The sequence below is a fragment of the Epinephelus lanceolatus genome, chromosome 2, assembly GCF_041903045.1.
Source record: "Epinephelus lanceolatus isolate andai-2023 chromosome 2, ASM4190304v1, whole genome shotgun sequence".
Classification (NCBI taxonomy): Eukaryota; Metazoa; Chordata; class Actinopteri; order Perciformes; family Serranidae; genus Epinephelus; species Epinephelus lanceolatus.
In genome coordinates, this window is record NC_135735.1 from 15,883,001 (window position 1) to 15,907,471 (window position 24,471).

General features: G+C 39.7%; 1 protein-coding gene across 2 annotated transcripts in view; it reads left to right on the forward strand.

Annotated features, from left to right (window-relative positions):
* The window catches only part of scml2 (Scm polycomb group protein like 2), a 42,820-nt gene that overhangs the window by 14,118 nt on the left and 4,231 nt on the right, over nucleotides 1-24,471 (forward strand). For both annotated transcript variants that reach the window (XM_033620983.2, XM_033621061.2), the window contains exons 8-12: nucleotides 19,098-19,417; nucleotides 19,746-19,875; nucleotides 20,004-20,210; nucleotides 22,111-22,284; nucleotides 23,961-24,176. In XM_033620983.2, coding sequence (XP_033476874.1) covers nucleotides 19,098-19,417; nucleotides 19,746-19,875; nucleotides 20,004-20,210; nucleotides 22,111-22,284; nucleotides 23,961-24,176 — 1,047 coding nt within the window. The remainder of the gene's footprint in view (nucleotides 1-19,097; nucleotides 19,418-19,745; nucleotides 19,876-20,003; nucleotides 20,211-22,110; nucleotides 22,285-23,960; nucleotides 24,177-24,471) is intronic.

Below are 24,471 nucleotides of genomic sequence, written 5' to 3' on the forward strand. Positions count from 1 at the left end.
ACAATACTCCAAGATTTAATTTGTAGACCCATAATTCAGGTTTTGACAATAGCTGACAATCATTTATCTATACTTAAGATACTTTTTCTAACAACATCTACATCACATAATTAGCTATTAGCTAAAAAGTTAATTCTCAAAACATTTTGCTCATTAAATACAAACTCTACCTTTCAAAATGCAAAAAACTTTTTTTATGCCAGAGGAACACATAGTCAATCATAGCATAATAACTTTCAAACTACTAAAGGCGGATTTACACTTGTGCGTCAGCTCTATGCAGAGCCTATAGCCTACACACATGGCCTACACTGTTGTGAGCGTTGTGGTGGTGTGTCTGTGTCACTCTGCAGTTACACCTCCAAAACACTAGTTGGCCTCAGGGACTCTGTGAAGTGCTGTAAAGTTTAGTCGATTCAAAACACACCCTAAACACACATTAGCCATGGCCTAATTGTGACAATGTCAAACACAAGCACACAAATCGGCTTCACTGTAACTCGCAGCATTCACAGACCAAGCACTTGTCTTTTGCTGGACACATTTTCCCCACAAATACAACATGCTAATGTTTTTAGCACAAGCCTATGGCATTTTACATTGTATAAATTAGCCTAGTGGCTAGCGGACTTTTCCTTTACTCATTTGAAGCCAGGGACAACAGCATCATTTAACATTTATAGAGGTAACGTTGCAAAATATGGCTCCATTGCAGCTCACAATATTCACCCAAAAAACAACTTTGTTATACTGAACACGTTTTCCAAACAAATATAACATACAAATGTTATTAGACACAAGACTTAAAATGCTACGTTTTAGAGGCTTTATTATCTTCAAAATTTATTGTTTCTTATCTGTTAAATTAAAGTAAATAAAAGCTTTGTTTCCACTGTGGGATATGGTTTCAGCTTACAAATATAAACAGGAGGTTTGCGTTGCCGCAAAATGTAGTTACATTTCTGGATAGGGTGCATATCAGGCTATGGTGTAGGTTACGATGTACAACATTGATTCGACACAGAAGAATTAATCCTGCTTAACAGTTGATAATATCACAAAATCTACATTTTCATTTATGTTTTAGTTTTACCTGCACACAACAGACAGTATGAAATCCATCGTTTTTTATAACCCAGTTTCCTTTTCCTGTAAAACACTTTTGATTGAATGTATGCATTTTTGGCAAGATGCTATCCAAAAGTGAATGAGTCAACTTCAATGCACAGTAGAAAAAATAGTAAGCGATAAAATTGCTGCAGTAAAAGCTTTGTTAGCAACATGAAACTGCTGCCAGTGATGAACAAACAAATCCACCATACATTGTTTGGTTTCATATGTTAAAAATAAAGTTCACAAATAGAGGAAAAACAAAAGGCATGGAAGGGAAAAAACATGAAAAGCACAGTCCTGTTCTCATCTATACAACCTCCTCTGTGTTGTTCAGTATCCAAATCAAACAAAAGCAGTCCAAAAATTCCCTCTCTTTTTCCTGTATATGTCCAGGTAATTAAAGGAACTGTAGCACTTGGTTATGTCTGTGATCGAGACTGAAATCAGCTGTGGTTGGTCTGTTATACACAACTTAAATCAGCTGTTTCTCAGTGTTTCAGTGGTCTGTTCATTCAGAAATACTGATCAGCTGTTTCAGTCGAGCTTCTGAGCTGCTGTTGTTGCATAAATAAAGGCGTTTACTATTTTAGGGGTTTGAACATTAGGTTTTAGGTGTTGGCGTGCTGTGTGCAAACATTTGTAAATAGGACCTAACAGTCAGAGGATGCTCATGTGTGACATTCAGGCCAATAGTAGACTAGTTTGTTGAGCTAAGTTGTGTGGTTGTTCTTGTGTTGATGGTGGTCAGGTGTTTCATCTCAGATCTTTGAAGAAACATTTTCCAGTTTTCACCACTAGAGAGCAGCAGAGTGCAGACTCTGATGTGTCAGTGCCATCATTTCAGGCTGTGACCTGTGACCTCAGTGACGGACAGCTCAGCCTGTAGAGTCGACTTTAGATCTTGATAGTTTGGTGCTCTCACTCCTCCCTAATCACCCCTGACACTGGGTGTCATGTTTCTGGGCCGCAGACTCGAGCCATTATCGAGACAGAGGGGCCTTGTTCAGAACTTCTTGAGTGTGTCGAGATGTGGCTGAGACTTTACATCACAATGTGTCTCAGACTGTTGATCAGATTTTGCTTCCTTCACAGCATTTGACTAAATGTGTGGCAAAAAGTGACCCAAGAAATACTCAAAAGGTTTCAATAGCACAATGTAAAAATAGCAGTTTAAAATTTAACTTGGAGATACATAGGTATATATAGGTATGTATATTAGCAAATACATAGGAGTACAAGTACCAAAAATACTCATTATGCAGAATAGCCCATTATGGTTTATTTATAGAGGACAGTGCACGTGAATCAGCACTGACATTTAAAAATATCAATGTAAATTTGCACCAGCAGCTAATTTTAGGGACTATTGCTGGGTAGATTCATCAATAAGAATGCATAATCATTTATTTATTTATTATATTTTCTATTAATAATGAATTATAATATTAATTATTAGTTTGTAGGATTAAAAACAAGTAACTGCAGTTGTAAAATAAATGTAGTGGAGTAAAAGTTTGGAGTAAAACAAAATGGAAGTACCTCAAAATTAGATTTAAGTACTATACTTACAGTAATAATATAATGTCCTTTAATTACACAACATCTTTCACAACATAAAATGCAGCTCAATGTACTTAACAAAGGAAACAAATCAATAACTCAAATATTTAAAAACTGGAGACACAAGGAGTGGAATAAAAAGAGACTGAAAGAAGGATAGCACTAATAATAAAAACAAGTTGATAATGGTAAATACAACTATTTGAGTACATGTACGTTCTACCAGCGACTGTTACAGCTCCAAAACAGAAGAAAAGTGCATTTGCACATGGTCTGTTGTGCCCAAATTGTTTAGTAGAAGAAAATAATAAAACAAAAGTGACCATCACATTCCTAAACCCCAGGTTTATGTCTGTACGTTGCTTGTTTTGTTTCACCAACTGTCCAAAACTCAAAGATCTACATATTCACAATGATATTCGTTTTAGGACCTGAAACCAGCACATTTTAGTATTTTTGCTTAATCAAAAACAAAACAAAAAAACTGCTGCAAAATCAGGGATCAAATAAATAAAAAAATATGTTTATGTAGTTCATGATATATATTAGACTTTTAAAAACTTTATTGTTGGAATATCAGGATGGCAGAGTGGCCTGAAAATGTGACTGTGCAAATTATTTGTCTGCAAAATATAAAAGTTGCCCTTATTTTGTCAGACATCAGCTGCATGAGGAAGGGATATTGATATCAGTTAAGATATCAGTGAGACAAAGGTTAGGAAAAATATTAAGTATTGTTATTGATAAGTATAATCCACATATGTTTGAATATTACATAAAATATTTTTGGTTAACCCTTTGGAATCTGAAGAGACATCACTTTTTCTTGTGCTGCTTTCAGACGCCTTTCACAAGAGCAAATTGGTGCACTTTCTTTCGGAAACATGAAAAAAGCAATGAGCAACTTGGTAATAAATAACAAAAATAAAAAACAGATTTAAAACTATGGAAAAAAAGAGAGAAAAGCTCAGGAAAAAATATATTTATAATTATTACAGATTGTACAGAATTATTATAATTTTTAAGCACTCTCTCCAGGTCATTACCTTTTTTTTTGTAATACAAATTGTCTCATTTTTCTTTTTTTTCTTTTTAGTAATTTCTTGCTAATTTTTTTGGTCATTTTGGCTTTCATTGCTCATTGCCTTCTTCCCATGTCTTTAAAAGGTCAGGCTCAGGTCAGGTAACTTAATACAGGTCAGGTCTCAAAAGGGTCAATTTCTATCAATTTTTTTGGGTACATTAATTACTTTGTAATTATGAGTTATTATGAGTTGTTATTAAAAGTTTAGTGTATGATTTTCTAGGAACATGTTAGTTCTTTTCTACCTCTAACAGAATAAATACTTGAAGGAAATACCGGAGTGTGATATTATAGATGATTATGCAGTAATTATCTCAATGAGTAGAATTTACTGAAGTGTTTTAAGCCTTTTAAGCATTTGAATATGTTTCTGTTATTGTGCAGGAGGCACTGATTTCCAATGTTTGTTAAAAATATAGAGGGAATTAAGAATAAACAATTCATCTTATCAGGAATTATGAAGTCAGATTTTTATTTGTGAGTCTCCTCTGTATGTTTTTGTTTTCCTCTGCTCTGCGTTGAGTTGGTTGTCTTTGTTGGCGGGGTTGTGATCCGCAGCTTTGACCTCCACATTAATTCTGCAGAGATCCCTGAAGATTCAGCGCGCTCGCTGAAATGGATTCCACTCTCTGATCTTTTCCTCATATATTAATCCACTGCTTTACATAACCACAGGCTGTTTTTAATGTGTGATTGTTTGGGCTGTTTTTGGCTCCGTGTTGCCCGTTTGAAAGACGGGTGGTAAAGCAGCTTGGCAGTTGGAGCAAAACAACAGTCACTGATTTTCCCACAGAGATAAAGATTTATTTCTGTTTTCCCAGAAACAACACATTTCTAAAATCCTCTGAACAGTGTTGTGTTTGTACATGTCATCTAATTTAACAGAGAACAGCCTCAGTCTTCTGTAGGGACGTCTTTTATGTCCTGTTTTGCATCCCTGAAGAAATGATATATGTACTGTGATCTACTGGAGTAAAGCTTCAATACTGAACTGCTGTGGAAGAAATTTAACAAGTGTTCATTCACTGTAGATGTTTTTTATATCTCTTTGAGTGAAGCTTAAGGTCTGGCACAGGAAAAGGTCGCACCAAAATGTCAAAATTGATTATAGGTTTATATTTTCATATACTGTTGTATTATATTACAACTATTAGGTTGTAACTGTAATTGTTACAAGTTTAAGACCGATAAAAGCTCAGCTGCTTGTCAGATCAATCATGTATCCCTCATCAGTGATCCACAAACTTGAGAATAATTTACATGTAGGTTCAGATAATTCAAACAAATTTCACATTTTCAAAAGTTCTGTGATGGTTTGTTTATTTTTCCCCCTCAAATTTCCACTTTGGAATGCTAAAATTAGTCATAGATTTTGGATTTAAATACCAGTTTTCTTAAAAAAAAAAGTCTGTTTGACCAAGTTTGGAATCGAAAATATTATTTTTATAATGATTATTATTATTATTTGCAGAATTAATAATAATAATAATAATAATAATAATGTCAATAATTGTTATTATTATATTTATTTATTTATTTTAATTATTTGTTTTGATTAATTTTTACTTAAGCGGGTAAACTCCACTGAGAATGGAAACCGTTTTTTAATTTATTTATTTTTTATATAATCTTTTTGTTTAAATTCTAAAAAAGAAATCATTGGGTACAAAGCCACGTGCACAGTACACTTTTCTGTAACTGACAAAACAACACCATGCGAACAGATAAATAGATAAGAAATGAAAGAAAAAATGTGCAGACAAAGAGACAATTAAATACAACCTTTTAAACAAACAAACAAAAAAACAAGGCACAATTAATAAATAAATAGAGATAGTACTCAAAAGAAAGGACCCCAAGGTCCAAGTGTAGCAGGTCACCAGGGGTGGTTACTGTAGTGCTGGGCAACATGGTCAGCCAGCTGCATCACTGCATTTCTTAGGGCAGTATCACAGTGCATCACAGCACCTCTTGAAGTAATTTTGGCGTTGAATTGTCCATTGAATGCATCACTGCCAGGTGCGCTAAGTTACCATACAACTTGTTCTATATGGCTTAATGAACTCAATTCATCCTTTCCAATATTTTAAAAATAAAGCTGTCTTGAGTCTCAATTCAAAGGTTAATTTTTCCATAACAAAAATTTCATGCATCACATTAAACCATTCGGTTAAAGTGGGTGAATCTTGATTAAGCAATTTTTTGGTATTGCTGGAAACCTCTTTTGAAAGAAGAAACCTGGCCAAGATGCCAGCATAAAAAGTTTTAGACAGTAGCACCAAAAAAAGAGATAATACTGAAGATACTTAAGATAGATTTTTAAAAAATGCAGAAGTGAAAAGGAAAACTTTAAAAAAAAGTTGGTAAACACATGCTACACTGACACAGACAGATGATGTGCTGGTGTTTCCTCCATCCTAAATTACATAATGAAGCAGAAACTTGTCAGTTCTCCTGTTTCCATGTAGCATTTCGATTAATATTTGTTTGTGTTAATGTGACTCAAACACTTTTTGATTTGTCAGTATCATAACTCATTTGCGGGAGTTACTTCTGCTTTTGCCATTTTAATTCACTGTGACATTTGGCAAGAAATATATTAGATATCAGCTGTTTAAATGCTTGTAAAGTAAATGGCTTCTCTAACAATTTACCAAATATGCAGATTTGTCTAACATCCTCTCAGATAACAAAAATATTATACAACTTCCTCTGTGTTTTTTATACTCCTAGTTTTTCCATGGGCCTCCATGCAGGAGCCCTGAACCTCACTCAGACAAAATGTTTTTTTGCACGTGTCTGCCCACATTAGAGCTTCAGCTCATATTATTAATGTGTAAAGGCAGAACTGAATTATTACAGTAATTATCAATCAGGATGTAATTATACAGTAATTACGCTGAGTGGTTTCAGGAGTATGTCACCATTAGCTAATGCTGAAGCTGAATGTTCAAGGTTAGGCCGTGAAGTTTCTTTAGCAGATGTTTAGACGTTTGTCATCCATCAAAATCACTTTGACAAACAGCTTTGGGGTGAATCTGTTGATTCTGAAATGTTGCAATGGTTTAGCAGGTGTAGTAAATATCAATCATCCTCGTGTTTGCTGCTATGTTACATTAGCTCCCATCCTTCCATCCCCTTCACCCTGCTGTTGTGTCCACTGGTCAGGAAACATGTGGCCTTTTTATAACTCAGACCAACAACCCTCTTGATTAATGGGAATTGTGTGTACGTGTGTGTTTGGGTTTCCTCCACTTTGTTGATGGATGGCAGCAGTTAAATGTTGTCAGTCCTCAGGCAAGTTTGCAGCCTCCATCCAGTGTTTATGTACTGATTCACCAGAGAGACGGTAATGTCTGCTTCAGATGTAGCTTCATACAAGGCTGCCTGGCCGACAACATACTAATCCCTGTCTGTGAGGGGAGCTGTCGTGATGTGACATGCTTATATCTGCCTCCTGAGCTCACTGGGGACCAGTTTAATACAAGATATTTTAGACTGGTCTGTAGAGATAGGCAAGTCTTAATTTTGCTCTTAGATTTGTCGAATGACTGTTTCTCAAAAATAAATACTCACTTATTTTAAAGGGACAGTTCACCCCAAAATTAAAGACATATTTTTCCTCTTACCTGTAGTGCTATTTATAAGGGCTGGTCTCAACTCAAATATTCCACTACCAGTTTCTTTTTTTTCCATATAGAGTTTTAGAGTTTCAACAGGGCTTAGAGAGATGTTCAGTTTGTAAGAGACATTAACATAATATAGTAAACAAGCTAACTGTGCTAGTGACAGGTCAGAAATGTACATCAACATTTTTTGCTGACGCTAGATATCAAACAAATCCAGAGACTGTGTTGTATTAAGTTACTGTGAGCTATAAATTTACCACTTCTAAGCAGAAGGCAGAAAATAACGTGATTTCGGAGCCTTATGGGGCAAAGCCTGTCCTCCTCCAGGCAGTTGCCTCTGTGTATGCAGCAGCCTGTACCAAAGAGCAGCATGAAAAAATCAGGGGACCGCAATGTCCCCAGAAGTGCACTGCGCACTGACGGGCAAAAAAACCCAACCAGCTCAACATGAAGCAATCTCAGTCAACTGAGGAGTGTCAGACTGATGATTTGAATTTCTGACTCTCAAGGGGCAACCCTGCTATTTATCAGTCTAGATTTGTTTTGGTGTGAGGTACCAATAGGCTATACTATTGGATTAAGTGATTAATCAGGTGTGTGCTGGGTGTGCCGCACAGCTGTTTTATCACTTAATCCAATAGTATAGGACAGGAAATACTCATGCCTACTTCCTTTCAGGAAGTAGTGTAGCTGGTGCACAGAGCCTATTGTTGGCGATATGAGCAGTAGAGATGTCTGCCTTCTCTCAAATATAATGGAACTAGATAGCACTCAGCTTGTGGTGCTCAAAAAATGCGTCAAAAAATTACACTTGAAAAACTCAACGGCAATGTCTGACTTGGTCACTCAAGATAATCCACAGACCTTTTCGTGAGCAGATTCATGTAGGAAATATTTTCTTTCTCTCTAACTACACCCACCAACTGTGTCACCCTGCAGAGGGAAGTGGTCACCATCCATGAGTAGATGCACACTTCCTTCTGCACAGTAGTCTCGCTCACCAGACCTTTCTCAAGAAAAGAAAGGTCTGGCTGGGCTGACTCTCACTTTAAGATTGGTGAAAAAAACGCCCCAGCTGCTTGTATTTCTTTCAACCAATCACAATCGTTCTGGGCGGTGCCACAGCAACGGTGCACTTGCAAAAATATTGCCGGGGGGAAAAAGATTTTGGTGTAACACGCCCACAAAAATATCGCCTACAGGACACAAACCATGGCAGAAAAATGGCTACATCCCCGCAAGATCAAACACCGCAAAAGTTAGTAAAGGACGTGTTGAAAACGGTTGAAAACTGCTATACAACCGGAGGTGGTAGGGCGGGACTTCAGCGGGTGGCTCGTTCCGCCCAATGAGAGGCTGATCTATGCAGCGAACTTCCGCACACTCAGACTATCTGCACACTGATACAGTTGGTGGGTGTAGTTCAGTAGAGAGAAAATATTTCCTGCATGAAACTGCTCACAACAAGGTCTGTGGATTATCTTGAGTAACCAAGTCATGACTTCTGAAAAGAGACATTGCTGTTAAGTTTTTAAAATGTAACTTTTTGGCACCTTGAGCACCACAAGGCGAGTGACATCTGCTCCCATTATATTCACGAGTAGGCAGACATCTTTACAGCTGATATCTCCACCACTCAGCCACTCACAATGAAACAATCTAGAATGATAAATAGCACTTCAGGTAAAAGGAAAAGTATGTATTTAGGATTGGGGGTGAATTGTCTTTAAGCTTTAATTGTTAGCTACCCTATCCAGAGTCAGACCTGTGTTTCTATGGTAACACTCAGTGACACCTGCTGATCAGTGGCACAAAATAACAAAAAACAAAGATGAAGGACATGGCTCATAATTTGTGGCTGTGTCATGAAGTTGTGCCGGAGCGATAAGGAAGGAAAAAGTACTTAAAGAGCACAGTAAACTGTGTTTAGAGGCTGTCCTGAGCCTGACTAATGAGTTAAGAGAAGCACTGAGTCAGCAGCTCAGCTCTGCCACAGGTCTGCAGTGCAGTGAAACTTCATACTACTGAAAGTTTTTGTATTGTTACATTAATAGTTTGCTAAATTTTCCCAGTAAAACACCTTTTAACTGTTCCAGAAAATAAAGTCTCTCAGCTGGAGTGAACGGAGCTGAGCAGTTTGACGTGGTTACTCAGTCAGCCATGTTTTTTTAGTTTGAAAGAAAGGCTTTATTTACCCAGAATTCACTGAGAATTGTTCCTACTTAAACCAAGAGCTAGATAGCTTTGTGTTGCAGATCATTTTAAATGTCTGAAGTTTGACCATTATTTAGATCCAAGCTAAAGTCTATCTGTGTGAAACCAGGTCCCGCTCTGTGCCTGCAGAGAGACTTAACACAGATTTACTCTTTGTGCATGTGTGTGCAGTTTGGATTAAGAAAAAAACAGGACAATGTTAATCACCAGCCTGCTATGTTTGTATGGGAGTACGTGAATGAGTACGACTTGGTTGAGGTGTTAATGAGCTTATAATTAGCTGTATATGTGAGAGAAGGAGTGAGAGACTGTGTAATTACTATTATATTTAACAATTCTAATTAGCTTTTATCAAAATTGTCCTGTTGTGACCCTGCTACGCATTTTTGTAATTAGTTACAGAAGATGCCAAGATTGGGTGTCTAATTATTTTCCCTTTTCTTGTACAGTACACCATCATGCAAAACTGTTTTTCTTTTGTTGTTGTTTTTTACATTTTGTGTGATACATCTTTGTCTTTGCTTGTTGGTATTTAAGTGGGTCAGAATGCAGAATAGTGCCCGCTGAATAATGCATAGAATATTAAAGCATGTCTGTGTTTTAGCAGATACAGACACATGGTAGATGTTTTGTCTATTTAAGGCAAAATAATGTTACTTTGTGTCACATTTCTAAGCTATATTTGGGCAAAAATAACCTTGTAGACATGCATTTAATTTTCTAAATACTGTAGAAAATGGAAACAAAAGCATTTTTTTACACAATTTTATTTTTATTTTATCTTGTTTTATTTGATATGGACATCACAGCAGCATTAGAAATTTACATTTTGGCACAAGAACCATATTCATGAAGTGAAATGCTAAGGCTTTTTTTTTTTAGAAATTAAGATAGTAAAAACAAAATCCATACACAGAAAAAAACATGCAGGTATTAAAAATGCTAAAAATGAAAATACCAGTGCTTTTACCCCCAAAATGTCTTGTGTATAAATTTATTGCTGCCTTTTGGGGTAATTTTCTACCTCTTGGTTTTGAAGCCATTAGTGTCATTTGGCCCTCACAGACTGCACAAATCAAATTCTCAGTGGGAGTCCTGGAAAGAGTCGACTTGTAGATACATCATGAATGTAAGAGTAGTGTCAGATTATTATATATCTATAAGCCGTGTCTCATTAGGAAACACCATGCCGCACACTCATATCAAGTAGTTTCTTTCTTGAATTGTCGACATTATGGCTCCCGTTTGTCCGCTCAGACGCAGATTAAGATATCTGTGACTGAAGGGACTTTTCCCATGCAAGCTTCCTCTGACTGCTCTGCTCCACATTGTTCCAGAGCCCGGGTGATATCCGACTGGGCAACTGTTTCCTGACGCTGGACCTGGCCATCTTTCATCAGGGAATGTCTGAATAGGCTAGGGTTACACTGAGGGGGCACCTCCTTCTGGGCCGTGGGAGTGTGTGTATCTGTGTGTGTGTGCATGTTGAGGGAAAGCTTGCGTATGTGTGCACCAACTCCAGGAGTTTGCCCCTTTTCACCCGTTTCAATCAGGACTCTTCTGATCCAGTTTAACCTTTTACCTCGCCCCATCCCCCTCTCGGAGCCCCACCGTTAACCCCTCTCCCCCGCCATCTCCCCCTCCCCCCCACAGAGGCTTGCTGAGAAGCAGGTGACTGATGTAGACTGTCGATATGGCCTACAGATAACATGAATAAAGAGCTCAACCCCTCCACCCCACTCTTCCTTCCCTTACTCTACCCCTCCCCAGTCACTATGCAAATCTAAACCCCCCCCCCCCCCCCCCCCCCCCCCCCCCCTCCTCCTCCTGCTCTGGCTCATTCATTGGGAGGGAAGCTTTGCAGCGACTTCAACCAGCAGCAGCAGCAGCGTGGGCTTTGTTGTGGACTGCTGCCGGGAGAAAAGGACAGAGCAGAGACAACTGAGAAAGCAGCTGATAGAGAGACAGAAAACAGACAATGAGGTACAGATGAGGAGAGGATTTCAGAGGAAGGTAGGAAGAGGAAAAACACAGTCAGAGAGGGGAAACACATCAACACCAGCTCAAAGAGAAAGAGTTGCTTCTAATAAGAGAGAACCAGGAAGCAACTGTACTGAGTGACTAGTATTGTTACGGACTCTACTAACACTACTGCTGCCTCCACTACTACTACTACTACTGATACTACTACGAAAGCCTCAGCTGTAGCAGTGAAGTTCTGCATTTTTGATCAGGATTCCCTGGTGAGTTTGATATGTTTATCAAGTTGTTTCTTTTTCATTAATTAAAGAAAAAACTTCACACTTTATATTTTAAGTATTTTACCTTGATTGTGTTTTAAAGGATGTTTTATTATTAGCTCTACCAGATGCAGTATATTAAAATGAAGTGCAGGCACATCTATGTAGCAATAATGTGTTGCATGTGACTAGTATCTGTTCTTTTTTCTAATAATATGAGAGACTTGTTCACACTAAAACTTCCCTGAAATGAAACGCATCAACCTCAATGAAAACTGCACACGTTCAGATTAATTCAGTCAATGATTCGCTCAATTCAGGAAGCAGTAGTAGTAGTGGTGGTTGTGGTCTTAGAAACCATTGTGTGTTTAGATTTGATTATTCTGTTTCCGAATAGCTGAGATTATTTACTAAAAACCTCAAACTTGCCTTTGTGTTATTGTCTTGGTAAAACATGAACAAAAAGGGGAAGTGAAAGCTAAATCTGCTGTTCAGATCAAAGTTGCATGTCGTCTCAAATTTGAAGCAGGATCCTGCTCTGGTGTTAATGATTAAAGCTGCAGTTTGACACTGTTTTCTTTGTTTAGCATGAAGAGTTTTGCAGTGACTTGCAATCAGTCAAATTCACTTTAAGAGACTTGTGGCTTTGCTAGTCCTAAAGAAAGACCTAAAGAGTCCTAAAGAGTCTGCAGGTTTAACGGTATTGTTGGTGGTATTTAGGTTTGGAGCCCCATGTGTTTTTGATCATGTGTTTTTGTGTGTAAAGCATCAGGAATTAGTTTGCAAAAGGCTTGGGCGAGGATTAGTGGGTATCAGATTTGTTCAGCACACTCATTTTAAGCTTTCATTTAAATTGCATGAACTCAGAGGTGAACGTTCACACAGGAACAGTAGTGCTTTTATTATTTTTTTAAAGGCTGGTGTGTCACGCTGAAGTTTGTGCAGGAAAACACCGTTGTGTTTATACTCTGTGCCCTGAAGCTATTTTAGTAACTTCCCCCTCTCTGTTGTCTGCACACACACACACCTGAATCTGCGGTTTGTGAGTTTCACTCCTTCAGATTCACTAGAGGGAACTGTGTGTATATGTGTGTGTGTGTGTGTGAACGGACTGTGAGGGTGCTCAGCATGCATGAGAGTGGAGGGGTGATGGGAAGGGGTGGTTGTAATTAGATGAGACGCAACTCTGTGGAGCCCCTCCCCCCACCCCCCAGACAGCAGACACACTTCTCAGGGACCCTGTTCTCATGCGTGCACGTACGCTCACACACACACTCTCGTACACTTGCACGTGCACACGTTTCCCGGGGCTGTGGCTTACACAGGTCAACGGGTCGACTTGGAATTATATAGTCATGATCAGTACCATATGTCTGTTTTGTTTCAGCGTGCTGGGGATGCCATGCTGCAGATCTTTTGTAGCTTCTTGTGAGGACTAAATGTTTCGGTTTTTTATCTGAATGTTGCAGATTTTTATTTGTACAATCTTGTACACTTGTTTACCTCAATGATTTTGCGTGTTATAGCCAGTTTACTACAACACTCATCACATCTAACCATGCTGCTGTGTTTTAGAGATTTAAATGCAACAACAGGCAGCCATTGGTTACTATTGATTTTGGCACAGGACAGAATGGAAACCAATGGTTGCCAAGAACAGGAGGAAAAAATATATGAAAATCTAAAACTGTATTGCATACAGAGATGACACTGTTGATTTCTTAATTGATTAATCAATTGAAAATGAATTTGCAACCATTTTGATAACATGACATACCCTGGTTTATGTAATTTTAAATAATTTTTTTTTTTTTTTTTTTTTTACAGTTGGTTATAAAAAGACAAGCTACTCAACCCGTTCTCACACCCCTCGGCGTCTCATAGCAAAGCACAGGCCACACATCTGAAACACAATGTAACATGTGGTTATTGTCTTGAACGGTCACAGTTAGGTTTAGACAACAAAACTACTTTGTTAGGTATAGAAAAAGGTAATATTTTGGGTTAAAATAAGTACATTTGTTACGTAATGTCATTATGAGTGACGTCGGTGAGCCATGACTGTAAGTAAATTGTGTAACGAATGTTAAAACAACATTGACTTTTGGTTTCACTTTTGAGACAAACAGCGGTCTGCTGGATAAAGGTCCAATTTGTTTTGTTTGACTCATACACCTCTGCACCCTCCAGCCCTACGCAGACTTTCTCTCTTTTTACTTTCTATTATATTTTTATGTTAGCCTCTCTCAGTGTCAAGCATTCCTCGGATGGATTTACAATGGAGGTGGGTGAAAGGCTGATGTGTCTCATAAGCCCTTTTTAAACAGGAGTTGTGCAAATTTGCAGGAAAGCCCAATCAGTCTTTTTTCAGCATTGGCAGTATAAAAACAAAATCGGGGAGTGCAGCAAAATGGCGCCTACCTACTTTTGCTTACAGAATGTGCCTTTTTTGGGGCAATGGGGGGTGTGAGTAAGTAACAAAATGTGTAGCTCAGTGTGTGATGTAAACAGTGACGTACTCCGAGGGAAGCCGCGACAGGTCAGTCCTGCGGCGATTCTCTCAGAAGTTGGCCTGTTGCGAGGACAAGGAGGGTGCGCAATTCCTTGTCTCCCCAGTTGCTCATCTTTTCAGTGTCTGTCAGGTTTGCGTTTCCCTCTTGCTGCTAGCTGCTCGCTAATTCCTGCTATCATCATTCTATCCATTTCATTTATCCACCACCAGTGGCTCACACGTGCAGCGCCATCAACAGCCCCTCCCGTTGTGGAACGCTGCCTTGGTCTGTTTAAACTAAAAGGGTTCCGCCAATATGTCTACCCTACGAGGCGGAAAATTGGGCACCTCGGATCAACTTGCCAATCCGGCTCTGTGTGTCTAAACGCTCGCAGCTTGCCGGCAATACGGCCCAACATTTGCGGAAAATCTGGCAGTGTGAAAGGGGCTATAGACCCCAAAGGCTGCCTTCAGCGCCCATAAGCAAAGGGATGTGACAAAGCGATGGTAGTGACGCCACAGGAATGAGAACGGGCTGAGCATTTTGAAGAGTTTGGACTCAAGGAAACTGTGATGAGCACATTTCATTGGTCGAACTATTGATCAAGAAAGCAACAGGCAGATGTATCAATAATGGTGACATGCACGACTCGTAGTTTAGAAGCTAATATTGCAGCAAAATGTTCCTGGTTTGGTCCTTTAATCCTTTTATAAGCAGCCTTCCAGTTGTGGCTCAGTCTGCAAAGCCAAAAATTGTTCAAATCAGCAGGGCTTTAATTTAAATCAAAGTAGAGAAAAATACATTTAGAATATTTCCATTTGATGAAAAACGACAGTCTTGGGTTTGAGTATTTCTCTGTGAGTTGCTTCAATGAAGAGATTGAACAAATTTATACAGAATATATGATACTGTCAGACAGACTGTGGATTGAAATGCATTTATAAGCCGATTTTCTTTGAGAGTTGTAGTAAAAATGCAAAGGTGATTAGTCTTTTTTAGAATAAATGCGCTGATAAACTGGTGACATTAATCACCAGTGTGGAAATGGCACATGTTGCTGTCACATAATGTGAATGGATTAGAGTTTCTTTTTTCACAACCAGGAGAAGATCAGAGAAGCCCCCCCCCCAAACTTAGATTTCCCATGGTGAATTTAAACCCGCTGATACTGATTGGTACCCTGCAAACAAATTTTGATCTGCCTTTGTAGGGCTTATGGCTTCTAGCTTGCTGTGAATAAGCGTGCCACTGTGCGTGCAGGTTGGTATTTCTGTCTCTCTGTGAGCACACTTTGTGTGACCGCTCCTGGTGAGCGAGTGAGACCTCGCCCTCTGAAACAAAACACTGCTCTATTCTACGCCCACTTTCACTCATTTCCCAATTAAGCAGCTTTCAGGGTGCCCCGGCTGGCCCCTCAGAGAATACTGTAAACCTTCCATAGTCTCTCCGTATCGCCTCAGTCAAGGAGGCTCTGATGAAAGCCTCGGCCCCATGAGAGCCTCCACATGCACTCTCAGGCCCCTGCTCTCACCAAGAAATTCGTTTGAATTGAAATAGGAGATGGTTATCTTTTCCTCTTCCTCTCGTTCTTTCTCTCTCATTTGTGCTCTCTTTCTTTCACACATCTCCACTATGATAATTATGTGATCATATCACAGAGTCACGCTCAGGGCTAATGAAGACAGAAGGGGGTGGTTGTGCCGCTGCTTTGTGTTTTTTTTTCTTTCTTTCTAACAATGGCTATTTTTTTCTCACTTTATTGTCACTTTCTTTCATTTTCAGCACCTACGCTGATTGTCATTTTGTAATTATTTCTGTCTTGATGAAAGAAAGTCAGGAGGTGTCTGTGATCCATGGAGAGACTTAAAGCAGGTTCCTAGATTTTTTTTTCCACGTCTTTTTTGGGAGCATTCTATTCTTCTTTGTTTGGATAGTGGACAGTTGTAGGAGGAGGGATGGCATGCAGCAAAGGTAGACATTATGATTGATACAGCGTCCCAAAACCCCTGGACTGCAAGGATGACCCAGGTTGCTGGATTTTAACAGTACTGCACTGTATGTCTGCGTGAGAGCAGCCAGCCTGATAATTGGAGCTTATCACAGATACAGTGTCTCTAAAATATTTTTATTTATCTTGGGAAGTTTTAAAATTTTGACAGTTTTCATGTAAATATGTTGCCACAGTCAGTACTGTCACAGGACTCTAAAGGAGGATTTATGCTTTTGCGTTAACTCGACGCTGTACCTGTGTAGGCTCTGCATCAATGCACAGCCTACGCCGTAAAATATGTAAATACACATCGCTGTGTGTGTGATTTATCCTGACTTCATATGAGTAGAGAGAATCTCTGCCCGTCGCTAGGCTAATTTATACAATTTAAAATGCCATAGGCTTGTGCTAATAATGTTAGCATGTCATATTTGTTTGGAAAACGTGTTTAGTATAAGACATTTGTTTTGTCTGTGAACCTTGTGAGTTATTATGGAGCCAAATTTTGTAACGTTATCTTTGTTAAATGTTACTGTTGTTCCTGGCTTCATTTATGACTGGCAGTATACCATGTAAAATGCCATAGGCTTGTGCTAAAAACATTAGCATGTTGTATTTGTGGGGAAAATGTGTCCAGCAAAAGAGAAATGCTTTGTCTGTGAATGTTGCGAGTTATAGTGAAGCTGATTTGTGAATTTGTACTTAAAATTGTTGCTATTAAGCCATGTTTAATATGTGTTTAATGTGTGTTTTGAATCAACTAAACTTTACAGCAATTCACAGAAACCCTGCTGCCAACTAGTGTTTTGGAGTTGTAACTGCAGAGTGACACAGACACACCACCACACAAGTATAAATGCTCACAATGGCGTAGACCACGTGCATAGGCTACAGCATAGGCTCTGCATAGAGCTGACACACAAGTATAAATCCACCTTAAACAGTAATAAGTATTTGTTTTAAAGCTTGAAAACAGGTGGAAACAGACTTTGGGAAATGATGAAGCAGACAACCATGTTCGCTTCCTAATTGTGTCTTATCAGTAACAGCATGTCAAGCCAAAATATTATTGCTAGCTCTACTGTTCTTTTGTGATATCCTCCTTCCTGTGTGGATTTGCTTCCTTTCCCATTGCCATAGCTTCCCCCAGTGACGGATAATGCCCCCGGTACCACTCTGATATGTCGCTGTATTAACTTTACAGTGACTCACAATCTGTTTTCCGCCACCTTGGCTGCTGTATACTTGCGTTATGTTCAGTAACAGTTCCACCTGATTGTTGGTTCAAGCAAAGAAATTTCTGCAGAGTATACAATCAGCTACCTGCATGCCCAGAGTACTTGGATGGTCCTGTGAGCTGCGTATTCAGGTGTGTTAATATGGACAGAGATTTCTGAAACAGTGCTAAAGCCTACATGTGTATGGACATCGTTTTCATTCAGATTCACATTTCAGATTTCCTTTATTTGTCATTTTGTTATGCACTTCCATACAAAATTAAAGTAAAACAAAATTACTTTTCCCCTAAAAGACAAAAACATCGCAAGTCAATAATAGTTAGCCGTATTAAAATAAATATTTAAACATTTTGAAAAATTTTACTACATTGTAAAATGTTTTGAAATGAAAACATATTAGTGGATGTGGCCTAAAACTCCCGCATCTAAATCCAGACAAATAAAATAACTTTGAGTGTCTTGGTTCAACTATAACACCTATTTAAAACACAGAGATACCTTAGTTTTTTACATTTATAAATAGGCCAGAACGGTATTTCTAATATTGACAATTTGACACTATCTGCCAACATACACTCTAGTATATCAATGTCTGTGTGCAGATCAACTGATGAGTCAGAATAAAAGACAGCACAGCGCCAAAGTCATGTTTTGGAAGGCATTTTGAATAAATCCCGTCTGTTGACATTTGAAAAAGGTTTTTAGTAGCATAATTACATTAAGAGGATTTACTAACAGACTATTTAAGCCATCAAAAATTAAATTCACAATACAGGCCACACACTGCTTAATTCAGCGTTTATTATATTTCAGTATTGTATAGTTATCTAGATTTTTGTTATGTTTCATTGGCTGCATTTTTAAGTTGGAGTCATGCGTTTGACAGCAGCCTCAGTAATCTAATATCTGGTGTTGCATATGGAAAACAATTAAAATTGTATCTCCACAATCACCATTTTTGTTGTGTTGCTGAAAGCAGAAGCTTTAAGGGGTCATCTAGCCGGCGGGTCTCTGGGGACTCGTGACTTTTGACTCTGATTTCAGCAGAGGGAGGGGCGAAATACAAAGGACCTGCCAATCTCAGGGGACTCTGCGAAATCAAAACAAATCTCCTCTGCAGGGCCACTCAGTTATTCCTTTTTCCCTCTTTCTTTTGTCTTTCCTCCCAAATTCCTTCTGCCTTCATGGAAAAATGGGCAAACACTGTCTGTAGGGTTTAAACGTGACATTTCTAATAATGCAGGCCATGCCTCGCCTCAAGGACATACAGCAAAGTTGATTCTCTGCACATGTCTTTGTTTGAAGCCTCTGTGTTTGGACAGAGGGCAAAGCTTATTCTGTGTGCTTGCACAATGATATTTTTTTGCTGCAGATTTGGAGTTTGTTTTCTTAAAAATAATGCCATGCTAGCTGCCTCTGTGAGAATATTTAGTCCAGAGTAATCCAGCATGAGGATTAGAGAAAAGGAAGAATATATTTTTTATCTTTCTTCTTCCTTCTGTTTCTCTTTCTTTCTCCCATATCTCATTTTTTCCAGTTACCCTCCCTGGTGCGCTCCTCGCTCCTGTTTCTTCCTCCTCAACCTCCCTCACTGCACGTCGCTCCTCTTCCAACTCCTCCTCCTCCATGCAGACCTCATACAGACTGCCCAACCCCTTGCCACCCCTCCCTGTGCGCAAGGGTGTCCGAGGTCGTCGTCCAAAATCCCAGACTATTGCTTTGTTGAAGGCAGCGGCTGAGGCAGCAGCGGCAGCAGCAGCAGTAAATGGAGCATCACAGAGCCCTGCCAGAACGAGCTCTGAGGCTCCACTGCCCCCCAGACCACACAAGAAGAGAGGGCCCAAGCCCAGGAGCAAGGTGAGATGTCACAAGAGCTGTAATCTGTTATGCTGCGGTCCAGTGACCCTGTCATTTTAAGTTTATATGTATTATGGCTGAAATGATTTTGATAAAGAGGAGACGAGGTCAGAGGTGGAGTGCTAAAGGGAGGGGAGGAGTTTGGGGATGTTTATTCACGATAAATGAGGAGAACAGCTTTGCTTTAGAGACTGCTGTATGCGCTGCAGTGCTGTTCATGTGCAGCAGTGAAAGAGTTAAAACACACACCTTTAATAAATCATTAACCAGCAGCCTTTGTGGGTTACAGAGAGTTAATGAGAACGGGTTTGTTTGTTTTTTGCTCCAGAGGAAGCCTCGGGTGGTGCAATCCCTGGGGACACCTGCAGTTACAGCTCCACCTCCAGAGACCAGACTGAGCTCTGGACACGTCTCAGCAGACAACAACCACAGCAACAGCTCAAATGTAGTTTGCACAGGTAAATTGGATAACAGATACAACTGAGTCTGACACCTGAATGTGTACTCATGGATGTATGGTCGGACATAACAGTGTTCAGGTTGGTTCCTTTTCGCCAACAATTACCCTCTCTTTGTGTCATTCCAGTGTGTGTCTATGTGAACAAACACGGCGACTATGGCCCGCACCTGGACAGAAAACTAGTGCAGCAGCTCCCCGACCACTTTGGTCCGGCTCCAGTCAACGCAGTGCTCCAGCAGGCTGTTCAGGCCTGTGTGGACTGTACGTACCAGCCCTCTGTGATGCTGTCGTTCCTACAGAGCCAGTCTCATACAGGAGGAGAAGTCATCAGAGGTAAATGCAGTGAACACCACAGGATATTCCCTCATGTAGAAACTTATTTTAAGTCAATATGAAATGATATAAAAGAGAAATTTAGCAAATCCTCATATTAGGAAGCATGTTGTATTTGTTTGGAAATCATGTTTAGTTATTTAGGAAGTGAATGAATTTTGCTTCAAAATGACTAAACTGTTTGCAAAATTGTGGATACATTATTTGTTTGTCAATACTGATTTATCAACAAATTGTTTTTACACTAACACTACATCAGTGGAAGTTAGACCACATAGGCTACATATGTACTGTTAAAAGAATAATGCAACATTTTGGAAAATTCACTTATGCTTTCTTGCCCAGAGTTATCCCCTAGCTTAGCTTAGCTTTAAGACTGGAAACATGAGGACACAGCAAGCCTGACTCTGTCCAAAGGTAATGAAAATCAGCTACCAGCTCCTTTTGGCAGAGAGCAGTGACTTCCTGAAGCCTCCACTAGTTGCCTGGCTAAGAAATAGTCCGAACACTCAATTACACTTCAGTTTATATCATTTTACTTAAATGACCTATGCCATTGTGAGCATTTATACTTGTGCAGTTGTGTGTCTGCATCACTCTACACTTCCAAATGTTTGTTCGCAGTGGAGTTTCTATGCCACTGTGTTGAGTTCCTGTGAAGTGCTGTAAAGTTTAATTTAACTAACACGCCTCAAACACACATCAAACATGGCTTAATAGCGACAACATTAAACAAAAGTCAAATATTCAGCTCCATTACAACTTGCAAGATCCACAGACAAAAGATTAGTCCTTTGCTAGACACGTTTTCCCCACAAACACTGAATGCTAATGATATTAGCAAAAGCCTATGACATTTTACATTGCATAAATTAGCCCAGCAGCTAGCAGACTTTCCTGTAATCACATGATGCCGCTAAGCAAGTGCATAAATCACACACAAGAGTTTAAGTTCTGTTTTGTGGGGGCGATATTGTTTCTTCTGTGAAATATAAAAGATAAAAGCTTTGTTTCCACTGAGGGAAATGGTTTTCAGTTCACAAAAATAAACAAATAAACGGGTGGTCTGCGTTGCCGCAATCTGTGGCTACATTTCTGGGGAGGTGCACATCAGGCTACAGCGCAGGGTACATGTCTACAGAAGTATAAATTCCACTTCAGCCAGCTGTAGAGGTGCTGGTTGGCAAATTTTGTTACTAGAGCTAGGCTAGCTGTTTCCACCTCTTTCCAGTCTTTATGCTAGGCTAAGCTAACCAGCTGCTGGTAGTAGCTTCGTATTTGTCTTACAGATATAAGAGAGAACTCTTGGCAAGGAAGCAAACGTTGAACTATTCCTTTAAAAGTCACTTCTTTAAGTTGTCCTAGCACCATAAAGCCTGGATAGGCAGTTAGCCTGGTAAAAATGGTTTGAGCACACACTCATGGGTCATGCATCTTGCATGTGTGTGTCCAGAGAAAGAGGGGAGGAATAAGTGCCTGTAGCAGCAGCTGATGTGAGCACTGTGTCGGTAATCAGATATGACATGTGCGTCTAACCTGGTTTGGGATGCTGGGATTGGGTCTCCCTTGGGGGGCTGGGAAGGTCTGTGGGTGAGGTTGGGTGAGGAGGGGGGTTTAATTTGTGGATTTGTGCAGGCTTGGCTTGGGTGGGGGGGGGGGGGGGGGGGGTGGGGGGGGGGGGGTGCGGCACAGTGTGTGTGATAGGGTGAAAAAGGTGGGTTTGTGCTTATAAAGGGAGGGAAGGACCCCTAAACCATCTGCTGTTTTTCTTAAGCTGTGAATGCATACAGTGTGTGTGTGTGTGTGCGTGCGTGCGTGCGTGCGTGCGTGCGTGCGTGCGTGCGTGTGTGTGTGTGAACATACACACAGACTAATGGCTTGTTTGTGTTGTACCCCCCAGTACGGTCAGAGCATGGTATCCGCTACGTGAAGCTGCCCTCGGCCTCCAGTACGTCTTCTGTGCTGCGGTTCCTGGAGAACATGTGCCAACATCTAGAGAGCGACAGTCTGTTCAGCTCGCAGCCGTTCAGCTCCTTCAGCAACAACACGCGCTTCTACAACAGGACCAAATCAGGTGGGAAAATGTGTGGACAGAGTAAGTGTAACAGGAGGAAATGAAGAGCTCACTTACTATGAGCAATAACATCATTATATCATTAAATGTGATTGCTAATACTGATTATCCCATTCTTACATTTGTTCCAAACAAACCTCTGGCCCATAGACTGTAGAAAACCCTGGATGTGAGTGTGTTTGACTGTTAAATACAAATTTGGATAAACAGGGGGAAGCCTGGTTTGAGCTGAGGTAGCAAATGCAAGCAGGAACCATCATTCTGATACAGCTGTCAATCAAGCATGTGCGCTACCAGCCTTTATTTAAGACATAAAGGATAACTTCAGCATTTTTTAAGCTGGATTGGTCAAAGACACTGATGTGAACAACAATTTTTGAATTTTATCTAGTATTCCTGTCTCTCTCCTCGTCTGCTCTTAATGCGTATACTCCAGCTTACATAAATACAGGCCCCAGTCAAATTCAAAAGCCCCATTTTGCTTTGTTTATTTGCCCCGTGTGCTTCCATTACAGCCTTGTTATATATATCTTTTTAGTGAATCAGTTTTTTACCTCAGATCAGACATTTAAAAAACTCAATTAGCCACTGAGATTGTCACATTATTTTAAAGTCCCACCTACATTAGCCTGTTTTATAATTCACATTTGCACAGTGGTGTTCTGTTATCCATGTTCCCAGGATGATCGTGTTCTTTTCTGTGCGGATGTAGATTGATTTGTGGATTCTGGAATTTTTAAAATGATTATATTTAACAATAATAGATGGGACTTGATGAGGATTTTCTGACTTTCTCACAAACTTCAGTCACTTTATAGCTAGGCGCATGGTCCAGCACAGTGCTGTTTTTTTTTTTTTTTTGTTCAGGGTTTGGTCATGAAAAATCTGGAAAAGTTATGGAATTTGACAATTGAAATTTCCAGGCCTGGAGAAGTTTTGGAAAAATAAATAAACCCAGAAAGTTTTAGAAAAGTAATGGAAATTTGCTTCACAAATACACAAGAAATAGTAAATAGAGTATGTGGTTCAGTTAAGATCAGTGGAGGAAAATCTATATCAGGTCACTTGCTGGTGTTCTCTGCGTGGATAACGACAGACTCTGACCTAAGTTGCAGCTTGTACTTTGACAGGATGTAAGTTTGTGCAATGCCAGGAAAATGCTGATTTAATATTTTCTGGCTTCACTTGGACAAGTACAAGGCATGGTTTGAGAAAGACCAGGACCATGCTGTTGCTGCACACATATCAACTCCCATTACCTGCTTTTTCACCCCAGTGACCAATGAGACACCTGCTGCCAGCTGCAGTGCTTCCCTCGTGTCCGGAAACAAAGCTCTAAATGCAGAGTTTCTAGGGGTGTGAAAGCTGGTATTCGTCAGTATTCCTACAGGTCATATGAAGACACAAGCCAGCTCTTTCAGCCCATGGTTTCCCCGACAGCCAGATAGCTACCACATTTGCATGTGGTGAATGCAAGCGCTTATATATAATTTTGGACTGGCTCCTGACTTGAAATTTTTACTCTTACTTTTTAGGTAAACACAGATATATCAAAGAATGTATGGTCATGAAAATTTGCCTCAGAGATGTGGAAAAGTCATGTAAATTCTGTATGAACCCTGCTATTTGTGTTCACACGGTCCTGACAGTATCTCTTTCAACCTGTTTTGAAACAGAACCACTGTCGCACACTGAGAATGGCCTGCCCAATGACGAGTCCAAAAAGGATCCAGCTCCCAACACGCGCTCTCCTCACACCACTTCAGACTACAGAGCAGCAAAGAAAGAGCGGACATATTACCCTGGACACACAAACACACCGCCACCCCTACGACGCGTCAGCTCCAACCCCACTGAACTTGGCCAAGTGTGTCCACCCAGACGAGTGGAGGGTAGGTTTAAATACACACACAGACACACAGATCTAATTGTCGAAATTTTGTCAAACAATTATGAAATAGTCAGTTGTACATTTGAAAATATCGTCAAGTTTGCATCCTGAAACTGGATTATTGTAGATAATGCCCCTCTGCTCAACATTTTTCAGCCAAGGTTTCATCAACTGTAAGGCAAGACAGGCAATTACAGAAAACTCAGGTAGAAGCACAAAATACAGATGATAAAAACAATAACGGCAGATGGGAAAAAGCACACAGAAGAAAACAATATAAACAATAGATCAAACAA